Here is a 15,049-nt window from a genome sequence, read left to right as displayed (position 1 = left end):
AGCAGGGACAAGAGGGGGTTCAGTGTTAGTGACCCAAGCCAGCCTCAGCATTGCTTCTATGTCTTCACTTTCCTAAAACAGACATCAGTACAAAATGGCAGACATGGAGAATTGCTGTTTCTTTCCTCTCAGGAAGGAAGAATTAGTGACACAGTCTATTATATTCTTCTTTCCTGTTCCAGATGATAAAAAGGCTCCAGTGAGTCCCAGGGTCACACCTGCACATCTCCTGCTTTACTGTGGGAGGCCTGGGAAACACGATTGATGCTGCTTTCAATAAAGACCTTCAGGCCCTTTAAACCTTGTGTGTAGAGATATTCCAGATACCAGTTCCACTTTCTTCCCTATACAAACAGACAAAATAGTTAGATGTGCTGGACAGAGCTTTGTCTCTTTCTCAGATCAATCTGAAAGGGCCTGCAACTAAACACAGTTTGGCAACATGCATCCTAGCCTGTAAATACCCACAGGATACAGGGTCACATGCTGCTCCCAAATGCCCAAATTTTTCACTTAAGTATCACACATTCTTAGCTTGAATGTGACAGTTATTTTCTTTTAATACTGAAGATGTTTATAAATCTTTGTTCTAAAAGGAGCATTGGCTATTGGATCAACAGTGAAGATGTCAGGAACCAAATGAACATGGATATGAAAAGCCTTCCTTCCATCACTAATGGTGGCTTCTCCAGACCAGGTTTGAAGTGGCCTGGGATACAGGAAAGGAAACAAATTGCCTCTATACTTGCTCAGTGGAGGATCCTTGTTCAAAGCTCTAACAAGGCTACACATCCATCTCAGAAACTTAATATTACAAATGAGAACAGAAATTCTGCATCAAGTACACCAGAAACAGAACTTCTTATGGAGTTTGTAGAGAATAATAAAAGCAGCCTTGTCTTGATTCTGCTCTGACTCATGGAGGGAATATTTAAACATCTCAGCCCACTACCCACAGATGACTAGATAAATAACTTGTCAGGTGTCCTGTTTGGCCCTGTTAAGAGATTGAACCAAAGTCTACAGCTGGAATCTTCCCCTTTCCAAATTTTTGTACAGCACTTGTGGAATTGTTGAAGATTATCACATCATTCTTTTCTACACAGCTTCTGAAAATTGCCTGTTTTCACTTCATTGAAGCAAGAAATCTTACCTTAATTAAACTGAAGTTGAAGGTGATATCTTCTGGCCAAGCCTTAAGGAGAGGGAATAAGAAGAGTATCAAGTCAGATAAAAAGTATGTTCAGTTGCTGGGCCTCTGCTTAGTCCCCTTCTAAATCAGAAGTTACAGGCATGCAAAGAAATTCAGAGATTTTTAATCATGGTTTACAATGGACTTCCAGAATCCTACTGTGCCCACAAGTGGCAAGGTAAGGTGGAGACCCCCCTGCCCTGTGCTGCAGCTTAACTGAAAGCCAACAGGCAATATTATAGGTAGGGCTATTGTCACCCTACAATGTAAAAGCTGTCTCTTCAAAACATTAGATAGATAATTCCCAACAATGAAAAAGAGCAAGAGGAAAGAACCTAGAGACATTGAGAGCATTGCTTGTGTTCTCCGAGTGTGCAGCAGAGCAGTGCCCTCTGGTGCTCAGCACTGAAGTGCTGAAGATGGCACTGCAGCCAAGTGTTTTTTCTTGTCTTAAGACACAGGAAAAAAATATCAAATATATTACATCTGTGATAGCAAAATCTCCTTCTTGGTTCTGCAGTGGGAAGAAGGCCAACAATCTCCACCAGGTTTTGGGTTGTTTGTTTTCAGGTTTTCTTGTTTAGTTGTTTGGTTGTGGTTTTTACTTACAAAAGAATCAGAAGCCTCAGAATGGAAAGGATCTAAACAAAAGGGATGAACAAACTAATTCTGCTACAAGAGGAAGAAGGTCAAGGAAAATAAGTTGTATATAACAAAAATAAAATAACCTCCTCTGGCAGAGACAACATGGGGGTTTAATCAGCAATAAGAAACTGCCAGTGTTTCTCACAAATGTTTGGGTCACGCTCTGCATTTTGGGGGGCAGGATGCACTGTTGGGAAGCTTGTGCTGATTGATCACTTATTTCATGATTTAGCACTTTTAGTTCTATAATCAAAATTATCATAAGCAGAAATTCACATCTAGAACTGTTACATTCATGCTCTCATACCATGCAAACAAAGATTATTCAAATTATGTCCCTGACCTAACACAAACACAGAATTCCACACCAGATTTGAAAGCTCAATTGACTACAAGTCAGCCAGGACCCTGAGAGACATTTCCCTATGGAAACTGTCAAGACAGAACATCTGGTGCTTCTAATGGCCCAGATGTTGGCCTACAGCATTACCTGCTTCAGGAAGAGGGCAGCATAGCCCATCATGGCTGGGTGGTTGACAATGTTTAAGCTGGTTTTGAAATCCTTCACCGCAGTTTTCTTCAGCAGTTCATCATCCATACGAAGGCCTTGAGGATGAATATCACTTTGGAATGCACTGGATGTCCACAGACAACCCACCATGGCTGTTATGTACTGGTTGTACTCTTTGTATGTCTGGCTACTGAACTTGAATTGCAGTATTTTCTGAGGGACAAGAAAACAAAGCAATACATAGTATCCTCAAAGCAGTTTTGTGCTCCCTCCAGTCCATTCCAGCACACAGGAATTGTCCACAGTACCTTTTTACTCCGCTCATTTTCTTTGGCAGCCACCAAGTTGGCTCGATACCTAAAAACCCAAAAGGGAAAGTTAGGTGCCTGTCAATGTTTACTTTCCACCAATGTTGAAAAAAGCTAGAGGAATGTATATTAAGAAAGCTTATTTACTCCCTGAGAGAGATCATTGAACTTTACTGGTAAAAAGCAGACAAGAAAAATAATTCAAAGGGTCTTTATCACTTAGCATAGACCCACCCTTTTACAGGCAAGAGGGAGACACCCCATATTGTTAATCTCTTAAAAGTTGAAGACATGAGCTTCATAAAGGCAATATGCAAGAATTCACATTCAGTCTTAAAACCAGTGGGAAATTGTAGTGTATTTTTAAGAAGGGAGACTTCCATTCACAAGCAGAGGAACAGAAGCCACTGGAAGTAATGCAACTTGACAGTTGTTCCATATAATAAGCACTAGCTTCTATCTTTCCCCAGAGACCATCCTGTCGTGTTAATTACCCTGCAGACTCCTTAGAGAAAAAGCTACATGGTTTCTCCCATGCCAGCATCAACAACTGGCTACTCTTCTTCTCAAATGCAACCACTGGAACTAACAAGGCCAAGAACAGCAGCCGTGCTGGTGGATCCTTGCAGGGAGCTAAATCGTGCTGTCTTTGGGTCCACCAGCAGCACGGGGCAATCCCAAATTCCAGCTGAGTCTGGAGGTGGCAGAAATGATTCCTACTCAGCACCTTACAAAATCAGCAAAGAAAAGCTCAAGCCTAGTGGTCAAAGCCCACAAGTGAGAAGTTGTCCAGTTAACTAGAAGTGATTGGAGCTGGCTGACTTCAGATCTCTCAAAACAACATGAGAACTTCTTCCTTCACCTATCACAGGTGCAGAAATAATACTACAAAAGAGGTCAGAATCCTGCTATTTTAGATAACAGGCACAAAAATAAATTTAAAAAAATCGTAGGAGCTACAGCTATGAAGTTCTGTATCATGAAACTGGGCATAACTGGAACTTTTGGCTTTGCATTGCATGGTAAGAAAAAGTAGATTTCACATTTTACACCAAAGTAATTTCCTTTCCAAAAGACTGAAAGAGAAGACAGAATCCCTGGAGCCCATACCCCGTGCAGTACCTGTACATGATGTAGCAGAGCTGGTTCAGGTTGACAGAATCCATACTGAGAAGTGCTGGGTAGAAAACTCCAGCAGGTGGCATTATCAACAGAGGCAGGTTGTACCCCAGATACATGTCAGAAACCTGCAGCAACAGAGCAAACCCAGGCAGGTTATCACTGCCATTAGCAAACCACAAAGCATCTCAGAGCAAAACAGGACACTGCAGTCCAGCCACCTCCACCCACTTCCCCAAGGAGGCAATGGACAGGATGAAGCAATTCCATTTGCTTCCTTCTTAGTATGAGACATATTCATCAGCTCCTATCTCAGTCTCTGATTCCACCATTTAGGCACATCATGTTTTGACATTGTTACTTGCTCTCCCAAATCTACCCAGATGCCTGAAAAAAAGCAGCAGATGGTTTTTTTCCTCATCTTTCAGATCATTCTAACATAGGTATCTTGGATTGTGCTAGACTTGACCTTGTTTCTAGCCTGGTTTGCTGATACCAGCAAGGCAAACAAACTATGCTTCTCTTCCAGTTGGGAAATTAAATCTTTCTATTTGACCTTGCTGGAATTGCATAAATAAATGATAAATCTTTGCTCTAAGAAAAGATGATATGGCTGCAGCTTAAAAAAAAATGCAACCAGCGTTAGAGTACTGGGATTTTGAAAGCCAACATGAAGGGGATACATACAGTCTCATAGAAATCCAGGATGAAGTACAGCAAGAAACTGTGATCATTTTCCAAGCGCAAGGCAGCAGTGGAGATCCACCCAACAAAGTGGATCAGTTCAGCCACTACGTTCACCTGTTCAGAAAGGGTGGTGTTCCTGCAGCAGTGACATGATGCAACATCAGTATGTACACCTCACACCCCTTGGCAAATGGTAAAACAGAAATTGAATTCACCCTCCTGCCCCCCAGGCATTCAGCAACAAGCATTTGTTCTTGGTCATCATAGAATCATGGAATGGTTTGGGTTGGAAAGGACCTTAAAGATCATCTAGAACCAACCCCCCTGCATGGGCATGGACACCTCTCACTAGAACAGGCTGCTCAGAGCCCCATCCAACCTGCCCTTGAACACTTCCAGGGAGGGGATATCCAAAACTTCACTGGGCAACTTGTGCCAGAGGCTCATTACCCACACACTAAAGAATTTCTTCCAATGTCTAACATAAATCTCCCCTCTTCCAGTTTTAATCCATTAGCCATTGTCCTTTTTCCACAAGGCCTTGTAAAAATTCCCTTCCCAGGTTTCCTGTAGCCTGTTCAGGCACTGGAAGGTGCCCTAAGGTCTCCCTGGAGCCTTCTCCTCTCCAGGCTGAACAGCCCCAACTCTCTCAGCCTGTCTTCAATGGAGAACTGCTCCAGCCCTCAGATCATCTTCATGGCCTTCTCTGGACTTACTCCAGAAGCTGCATTATTACAAATACGACTCAGCTATCACTGTTTGAAGGATTTTGACTTCTGGAGATTTCAATTTTCAGTGTCAACAGGAAATACTTTTAAAGAGAAAGTACAGGTTTGACAAGAAAGCTTACACTATAGCAGAAACATGACAACATTAACAACCTTCTAGGCAGTCTTTATGCTAGGTAACAGGGCTACAATATATATCTAAATGCACTTGTGAGCAATGCCCAGAGCACTGTGCTGCATTTATTTCAAACTTACAAAGAACAGACTTCAGAGTCAGACTCTGAATCCAGATGAACCACGTGCCAACGTAACCAGTTCTGCAGCAGCTCCTTCAGGCTCTCAAGAACACTGCACTGCAAGAGGCACAAGGAAAACAGGCTGATAATTTACTAAGTGAATAACACCAAACAGAAACTGCCACAACAATTGACATATATGAGATTCTCAGGATCACAAAGAGCAGTGAGATCATTGCATGTTCCCTTGAGCTGAATGTATACATGACTTTTCCTGGAGAATGTGAATTTCAAACAGAGTTAAAATTGCAACAAAACAAACCAACTCACCTTGTGTAGCATCAGGGTTTTTTATTTATAATGTCCCAGTAAAAAATTTATATATATCTTAAAGGCACTCAAATTCCCAAAGTTACAGTGTAAGTATATACTTTATTGTCATTTGGGTACAGACTTAACCAGAAGAAGTCCCCCATGTAACCCCTCAGAATGCTCCACCTGACACAAGTGTAGATAACATTATCAACAAGAAGCACATTGTGCTCAGTTAATTTACCTTAAAGAAAAGGGATGATGTGAAAAACAGCTGTGCCAGGGGATCATAGAGATGTGACTTCATTTCTGAAATAAACAAGAAAGCAGCATGATATCTGTGCACACCTTCTGTCCCCCAAGATCTGATGCTGTCAAGGCTCACCAAAGGATCTACAATACCTACCAGAGAAGCTGCTGAGAGGGATCCAACTCACAAGTCTAAGGATCTGGGATTGGCAGCAGGAGCCATCCCAGAGAGGAAGGCTCCTATACAGGAACTCTTCACAGGAAGAAAATCCCTCCTACAAAGCAGATGATGAACATTCAAAACCTCTGCCTGCACCTTGCCATGTTCACTCTGGAGAAAGAAAGAGGCTTACACCTCCTTCCTGCCACACAATTCACCAGGACATTCAGATGATCATTCTCAAGTTATCTTTCCTGCAGACAACAAGGCCATGTCCAGAATACTGACTCACTCTAGGAATATGTGGTTTTGTTACTTGAGACACTGTCACCTCTCAGAGATACTACAGGAAACAGGTCCCAGAAGTACTTTAAGGAAACAGCTTGTGAAACACTTGGTTTCCACAGAACAGGCACTTACCTGCAAGAAACACTCTGTCTTGTAGACAGTTTCAAGGAACTCCTTGAATTCTTCTTCGTATCTGCTATTCTCAGCCACACACCAGGTACATTCTAAACAGGAAAGAATATTGTATGTGAAAGTGAGCACAGCAAGAATAAATTCCATCAGAAACAAAATTCAGTTCTCCTCCAGTAGTTGTTTTAACATTGTGATTATCACTATAAATCTGAAGAGCCAAGTACCATTATTGAAAAGTAAAAAGCCTCAGACATCCTTTACCTCCTTATCCTACAAGGTAGCACTGAGTTCCTACCTTCCTGAAGAGTCTGGCCCATCCAATAGTAGAGCCTCAGGTAAATAGATTCATCTTTGACACAATTCATGTAGTGAAGCAATAAAGGGTTTGTTAGCACTGAACCCATCTGGGAAGGAAACTGCAAGAGAAATAATAAAGAAAAAAGTTATTCAGTATTTACATCAGAAAATGGCCAGAGAATCTTATTCTATTTGAGTTGTCTAATTTTACTGGCAACAAGACCATCTCCAGGACTCCTCAGGTATGACTAGATGCTCTGTCAGACCAGGTAGCCCACTCAGTAGTCACATATAAAAACAGCATAGGGGAATAACCATTGATCTCCCAAAACATTTACCAAAACCTTCCTGAAACTCACCTCTAGATGGTGGATATATTGTAGGAGCTGAGAAAAGGTCTGCAGCTGCTCCACTGGGAAAGACTCATTCCTACTGTACAAATCAACACTCTTCTGTGCCCTGTCCTCTTCTAAAGCATTTTTGTTTGTGCTGCATGCAGGTATAACCAACTGGGTATTCCATTTCTGTAGAAAACACAAAGAGCAACGACTTGGTTTCCAATGCAATCATGTGCACTTGTGACCAGTATTCCCATAAGGACACTGTTCTGCAAAAAAGATATCCAGACTTGGATTATCACAGGAATGCTGCATTTCTATACAGCCACTCCACCCTTCATGCTGAAATAAAGCTCAAGAGCCATGATTTACCAATATTCACAATGAAACAGCTGCTTGGCACCTCCTAGAGTCTGCCTTAGGCCCATAACCTACCCTTTTTCGTGACTGAGGTTGAGCTGTGCCTAAAAACAGCAACTGGGATACTGGAGACTTCCCCTGGTTTCTTTGCCTTACTGTGTTGAGTGCTGCTTTCCATGGGCCCTCTGCATTCTTGAAATAAGTCTGAAAACATCAAGCAGACATCTATGAAAGAAGCCAAACTCAGACAAAGTGACAGAAAGACCAGTTCCTATTTGATAAATGTCACCACAGTGATACATACACAGTCAGCTCTGCTTAACAGACCAAGAGGTAAGGTTTTCACAGCACAGAACTCGCATCATCCCTCACTTTCATTACCTTCTGACCATAGAGTTCAACAGTTGTGCTTTTATTTCCTTCTGAAATGTTGTCCTCTTTCTCAGAAGGGATCCCTAACACTTTGATTTATAATCCTAATTCAGATCAATCATCAATTCATAGAGTAAACCTCAAGTATACATTAAAACAAAACACAGCTAAGTTATATTTATGCATGTGACTAGAAAAGGTTCCTGAATTCAGCATCAGTGATCTTCAAACAGAATAAATTGTAGTAAAATTCTCAAATTAATGGAGATGCTACAGCTAAAAAGAAAAATGGAAAAATGAACCCAACATTTTTTTTTTTCTTTCACTTCAATTGCAATCAATCTTTAAACCCTAATCAGGTGTCAAACCACCACAAAAGTATTCAGATGGGTTTGGGTCTAGGTAATTTTATTATCCAAGTTACACTGTGTTCATAAAAACAGGTGAAAGTGTATTTGGGTTTCAGTTGCTAGTTAGTTACTTCACTTATGTGCATGTCTAGAAATGCAAACTCTTCAACAGATGACTGTGCAACATAATGCAAAATATAAATTTATAGAGCAATTTAAGTACATAGCAGGTTGAAATAAAACAATCTTTCTTTTATAGAAATGCAGCTTGCATACATAGAAATTAAATGTCTCTTCTAAAAAGAACCAAACCACCACCAAACAAACTTTACTTCTATCCCATTGAAGTACCAAAAGAACATTAGGTCTCACCTGCTGGTATATTTTGTTATAGGTTCAGTTTCTGCTACATATATTCTAAGTGGTCAAAGGGCTAAGCACACATAGAGGTCTCTCTAAAAGCAGAGTCATACTTTTTGCTCTTACCTTGAGGTTCTGACAAATCAGCTTCCCACATTTTTCTCCACTATTTTTCTCTTTCCTGTATGACAGACTTCCCAAGTGGGAAGTAGCATACTGGCTTCTAATGTTATTTGTACTTGATAAAAATCAGCAATTTGGACAATGCCTTGTTTAGCTCAGGTGAAAGAGCATAATTTTGTGAAACAAGTCAAAACCAGCAAGAACACCAAAAGAAGGATGAAATAAATCCTTGTAAGGATAAATGTAGACACCATTCCATTCCAAATCATCTCATTGTGCTGCAGAGGAAACAAAACACTAGGCAAGGAATCCCTCATCTAAACCTGATTTGACTCAAAAGAAGAAATAGAATTAACCTTGACCACTAAGTCAGGTTAAATGGAAAGTTTGGTACAAATACTATCATAAGTACTGGTTCCAAATAGAGTAAGTCTAATTCCTTACCTTAGTTTTCCTAGGAAGGTTTATGGTCACTAGCTCAGGACAGAAGGTTTTGTAAAGTGATAATAAAGCCTGAAGATGAGGCTGCATTCCCTGTCAAATAAATTGGATGTATTGAAGGACAAGAATAAACCAGAATAAGAATAAAAATGAGGTATGTTTAGAATATAGCTACTCAATACTGTATTCTAGAAGCAAAAAAACCAAAAACACTCCAGTGATTACTAAAAGCTTTCTAAAGCTACATGTCAGGATGTAATCATAGATAAACAATTGAAAATTAAAGAACAGAAACTGTGTCAATGAAATACCATAAGGAAAGGATTAAAGAAGAAACCTATAGTCATAATTCTAATAAAAAGGAATTTAACAATCAAAAGTATGAAAAATAGTCTTCTGCAGGCTAAATGCTCCAAAGCACATTATAGCTATAGGGTTTTTTCTTACAAAAAGTGAAGTAAGGTCATCTGCAATCTTATATTTCTCAGTCATTTTTTGATATCACTTGAAGAAGTCAGATGAATAGAAAATTAAAAGAGCCCCTTGCTGCAAAGGTTTTACCACACCTATCCACCAAACACAAGGCTATGTGCATGTCATTACATGTGGTCACAAACCACAAATCAAAATCAGGGATGCACATGCAAGATAGTCAAGCCTTGATGCTACCATGATTACAACCTAGAATTCAAAGTCTAAGTCTGTCCTGAGGCACTAGCCACTATTCTCCATCCTGAAAGGACAGTCTTACAGGTCATGTTATCAGCCACAGTTCAAAAGCTACAGGATTTGAAGTAAACTCACCATTTTTGCTTGAAGGTCAAGCAGCCTCCTGATCCGAAAAGGCTTGACTGGAAATACAATTAAGAACATAATGGATTTAAATCCTACTATATCAGAAATTGAAGCAAAAATGCAATATAGCTGTTGTTATAGAAAGTCACAACAAAGCAAACAGAACCAATTGGATCCAATCCCAAAAGTGTTACACAAATCAGGCTGAGCTACCATTCATGCTTCCTTGCCTTAAAAGCAATATACTGGCTAGTGTTGTCTTAGCTCCATTGGAAGAAAAGGCAGTGCCAGCTAAGAAGAGAAGAAACAAGCTGGTATTCCATCTCATCCAACTGGATAGACTCACCATTTTCTTTCCTGGTCAGGAGGTAGAGCACGTGGCAGACAAAGGGGCACTGCAAAGAACAGGAACCAAACAAATGACCCTGCTGGTGCAGACTGCTTAACAAGCATACACTAAAAGTTATTCCAGGCTAATTTCTAGCATTAAAATGCATACTGCTGAGGAATATTTAGGTTTACTTTGTCAATTCCATACATTCTTCAGCTCTCCTTACCATCTTCTCATCTTGCAGGAAGAAAAAGAAGAAACCATAGAGGGCATGAAGCTGTTCTTTGTGATCAATGAAGTCAAACATTGTGATCAGCCATCTTACAAAAAGCAGCTGCAGATAAGAAAAAAAAATCATATTACATTAAGTGATGGACAAAACTAAGACAGACCAGTCACTAGCCAGCTTAAGAGACACATTCATTAAGGATACATGCCAATCTCAAGGATAACCAGATAGCTACAGATGAACAGTGTGGAAAAAAAATCTGCCCAGAGCACTAACTGCCACATCAGAATGGAAAAAGCAGCTCAGTTTTGAATGTGTGCTAACTCCTAGATGGGATCTGAGGGCCCCTCAGGAGAAGACAGACACTAAGGTGCTGGGGCGTGTCCAAAGCAGAGCAACAAAGCTGGTGAAGGGTCAAGTCTTAAGAGAAGCAGCAGATAGAACTGGGGCTGTCAACAGTCTGGAGAAAAGAAGGCTCAGGGGGCACCTGACAGGACTTTATAGCAAGGTGGGTGTTGCTTTGCCCCTAAGTAACAAGCAATAGGATGAGAAAAACTGGCCTTAAGTTGTGCTGGGGGGGTTAGATTGGATATGAGGACAAATTTTTCCAATGAAAGAGTTGTCAGGCACTGGAACAGGTTGCCCAAGGAACTGGTTGTGTCACCATCCCTGGAGGTATTTAGAAGATGTGTAGATGTGGTGCTGAGGGATGTCTCATGATGCAAACCTTTGTGCAGAGTACAGGAAGACAAAACAAGACTTGTTTTGCTAAAGTGATGTGGCCACAGCTCAGGAATGCAGAACCTAAGGGATACCCTGCAGAGGCTGGGGAAGAATGCCTGACATAGCTTGAAGTATTCCACTGAGATGTTGGAGGAGAAAACGTTCCTGAGGAACTTACAGATACAAGACATGCAGGAACAGTGCAAATTTCCACTCACAAAAAGTGTTCCAGCTGTGGGTGTCTCTGCCAATCTTCCTAAATGCCAGTATCTTATGTAAAAACCTTGCAAATTAAAACCAGGATTTTTGCCCCCCCTCCCCCCTCCCCGGAAATAATCTGCCCTCATTATTCCTGTGCAGAAACAAGAACTACTGTAAACATTCCTGAGTTACCTGTATGTTGCCTGAGCACTTGCTGGCACAGAGCCAAGACACAGAAGTAACCACAGAACTCTCTGGTATTACTGAGGCTGGAATCAGGCTCTTCAGCAAACGAGTATTTACTGTATCAGCTGGAAAACAAAATTTTAAATAAGATGGTGCTCATGTACCAGGGGCTCTTTGATGTGGTTTTGCAGCTTAGGTCAAAATTTCCTCTGGACCAAACCACTCAGTGTTTCATTGCCTAAAACAATGAAGAAGTACCCAAGCATTTAGTAGGGACTTAACTATACCTCAAAAATTATAAATATGTATTTCCAGCTTAAAGAAAGAAAATGGAATATCTAGTATTTTAGTACTGAAATAGCTTTTTGACTCTTGTTAAGACAACCAAAAAATTTCTGGTAATATTAAACAACCAATACAGGTCAGTATTCTGGAGATAAGCTAGTAATTTTCAATCAAGAAAAGCACTGAAGTAACTGCATAATGGGGATAGACTCCTCTGTGCTCCTCTTGGGTTGAAGGGAGGAGAAAAGTTAGGGATTTTTTTTTTTTCCATATAATATTTCATTACTTTGAAGTGTAAATGGTGGCCCTAGTTTCTCAGAAAGCAGCATCAGGCTGCACTGACAACTCTGAACCAACTGCTAGCATGAAATTTCAGTTTTAGTAAGTTCACTAACACAATTGTGTCAGGTCATTTACTTTGATCTTGGGGAAAAGAAACATACAAAAAGTTATAACAAGGAAAAGACAATGGTTGCTCAGAATGCACTTTAAACCTTTCAGGCACCTGCAATACTTAACAAAGGAAATATGCTTTTCCAAAAATATTAGTAGCAAGCCCTAGTATTTTTCTGGGTATCACTCCCCTGCAGCAAGGACTGAGGTTATTTTTAGTGTGAACGTAGAAATGACACTGAAACATGCCAGAAAGATTAATTTTACACTAAAATAACTAACAAAACAGTCACCCTTAACACGTTCTCTCCTGCAGATTTGATGAGAGGGGGAAAAAAGACATTCACAGAAGACAGTGTACAAATGTTTTACCAAGTTTGCCACTAAGTGCCACGTTTAGCAATACATCAAATCCTTCAGGGGGTAACCCTCTTTGCTGGGCAATGCTTTCCACAGCAGCCAAGTGTTTTTGCAGAGCACTGTTCTTCTTCAGGGGAACATTGTCTTGAACTAGGGAAAAGAAAAAAAACAGGGTAAAACAACTTCTGAACTGAAAATGATCCAACTTAGACTTCTATGAACTCTCCCTACATATATTTGTTGGGTTCTGTACAAAACAGCATAAAGGGGATAACCTTTTAAGACATTGAGGAAATATTACTTAGGTATTAAGGAGGGGAATCAGCATAAAATCAGATTATGTTGTTGTTGAGATTTAGTTATTATCTTTTCAGTCAGAGAATCACAAAATGGTTGGAAAGGATCTCCGAGATCACAGAGTCAAACCTTCATCACAGAAAAACCCAAACAAAAACAAACAAACAAAGACACCATACAACACACCACTCAAAAAAAAAAACCCCACTCAACAAAACTGCAAACACTCCACCAAGTAACACCCACAAGAAAGATACCAACTACAATGTCAGCCACTAGAGCCTGCCCTGAAGTGCCACATCTACACATTTCTTGAACACCTCCAGGGATGGTGACTCCACCACTTCTCTAGGCAGCTGTTCCAGTGCCTGACCACTCCTTCCATAAAGCAATTCTTCCTAAGGTCCAGTCTAAACCTCCCCTGGCCCTACTTCAGACTATTTCCTCTGGTCCTGTCATTACTCACTTGGGAGAAGAGGCCAACACCCACCTCCCTACAACCTCCTCTGTAGAGAGCAATGAGGTCTCCCCTCAGCCTCCTCCAAACTAAACATCCACAGCTCCCTCAGCTGTTCCTTGTATGACTTGCTCTCTAGACCCTTCAACCAGCTTGGTGAAGTCCTGGGTCTAACCTTAAAAGCGCTCTTACCTTTCTCAAAGTAGCTCAAGGCTTGCTCAAGGGAGTCTGGGTTCCTTTCTTTTTCCTGATCATTACAAGGCTGATGATCCTGGGCATTTTTTTCTGAATCAGTCCTCCCTCCTTTTCTCCATGCTGAGAGATCAGTTTGACTTTTATGGTGAACTTGCAGAGTCTGCTCTGAGGACTTCAAAGTCCGTCTTCGTTGCATCTTTTCAGACTCCCCCGTGAAACTGGAGAATTTTACTCATTTGTCATGTGGGTTCCAATCCTTCATTACAGAGGGGCAAGAAAGCAGATCAGCCTCCAGGAACTGAAGAACATCAGAGAGCTGGTTCCCTGCAAGAAAAGGAAAGGTTATTTTCCTGACAAACAGATTTTAGAGGGAGGCTGCAAAATGTAACAGAGTTAACTTCGGAGGAAAGAATTTAGAGCCAGCTAGATTCAAAAAGATCAGGCAGTATTCTCAGAAGATGGACAGACAAGTGTATCAAAATTCCATTAATTCTTTCATTAAAAAGAGGAAGAGAAAAATAAATCACAAGTAAAAATTAACATAAACAAAAAATAATCAGTATTTTAAATATCTGATAAAAGCTTAACTAATATTTTGATCAATAATTAACATAGCAAATTAGAAAAAACACAATCAACAATTTTATTTATTTTGTGCACTGTCAGTTTCATTACTTGTACTGTGTGTGCCAATATAATCAGCCAACAGGTCAGGATTTTCTGCAAGGTAATGCATGGATTTTAGAGGGTCATAACAATACTCATCTTCCTAGTTCACAAAAATTAAATGCTTCTGCATTTTTTCTACCTAGCAGCTAGGACTAAAAAAATGATGACATCTCACTACACTTTCAAGTGAAGCACAAGAGCCACCAACAGTGCAAAACTGCCTAGCTCTGTGTGAAATACAACCCTGGAGAGTAGCATTTTCCCCTCAGTGTGCTGGAGATCCACCTTTCACCCACCAAATGTTGCTACAACTTCCTACACCTGCTGGAGCCTACCTTTTGCTTCCCTGACATGGTAAAACAGAATCATTTTCTTACTCCCTTTTCAGCTCTCACTTCCATAAGGTGATAGGATCATCTCTATTTTTCTATAGGTTTTGTTTATCACTAACTTCCCTGTGCAGCATATCAAGAACAAATCTCTGGCTACGTCCAGACCTTCTCTGAAGGTGAATGATAAACGTTCACCTTCACAAATTAAATCAACTGAGCAGGTGGAACGTCCTGAAGGGAAACATCAACACATCAGAACTCTGACAAAGATGCTTTGCTTGGGGGTGACTAACAATAACTAAGATGCTCCAAAACAGTGACAGTTCCTGATTGTGACTGTGCCAGGGTCAGACTGACACGAGCTGGACTGACACGCAGGAGGTGCAGG

At 40.6% G+C, this 15,049-nt stretch overlaps 1 protein-coding gene across 1 annotated transcript; it reads right to left on the bottom strand.

Moving 5' to 3' along the window:
- Positions 1-212: 212 nt before the first annotated feature.
- On the bottom strand, positions 213-13,856 carry CENPI (centromere protein I). Its single transcript, XM_009997073.1, has 20 exons — positions 13,658-13,856; positions 12,724-12,861; positions 11,680-11,798; positions 10,561-10,668; positions 10,350-10,398; positions 10,013-10,059; positions 9,212-9,301; positions 7,638-7,766; positions 7,224-7,388; positions 6,863-6,983; positions 6,568-6,659; positions 6,145-6,262; positions 5,983-6,047; positions 5,446-5,543; positions 4,463-4,598; positions 3,779-3,903; positions 2,657-2,705; positions 2,328-2,561; positions 1,154-1,195; positions 213-344 (listed from the first exon to the last, which is right to left on the bottom strand). The coding sequence occupies exons 1-20, from the start codon at positions 13,854-13,856 to the stop codon at positions 213-215; spliced, it is 2,256 nt and encodes a 751-aa protein (XP_009995375.1).
- Positions 13,857-15,049: the final 1,193 nt, after the last annotated feature.

Source organism: Chaetura pelagica, unplaced genomic scaffold, assembly GCF_000747805.2.
Source record: "Chaetura pelagica isolate M959 unplaced genomic scaffold, ChaPel_1.0 scaffold344, whole genome shotgun sequence".
In the NCBI taxonomy this organism is placed as follows: Eukaryota; Metazoa; Chordata; class Aves; order Apodiformes; family Apodidae; genus Chaetura; species Chaetura pelagica.
The sequence above is the reverse complement of the archived record's forward strand: the minus strand, read 5'-3'. Positions and strand labels throughout refer to the sequence as shown.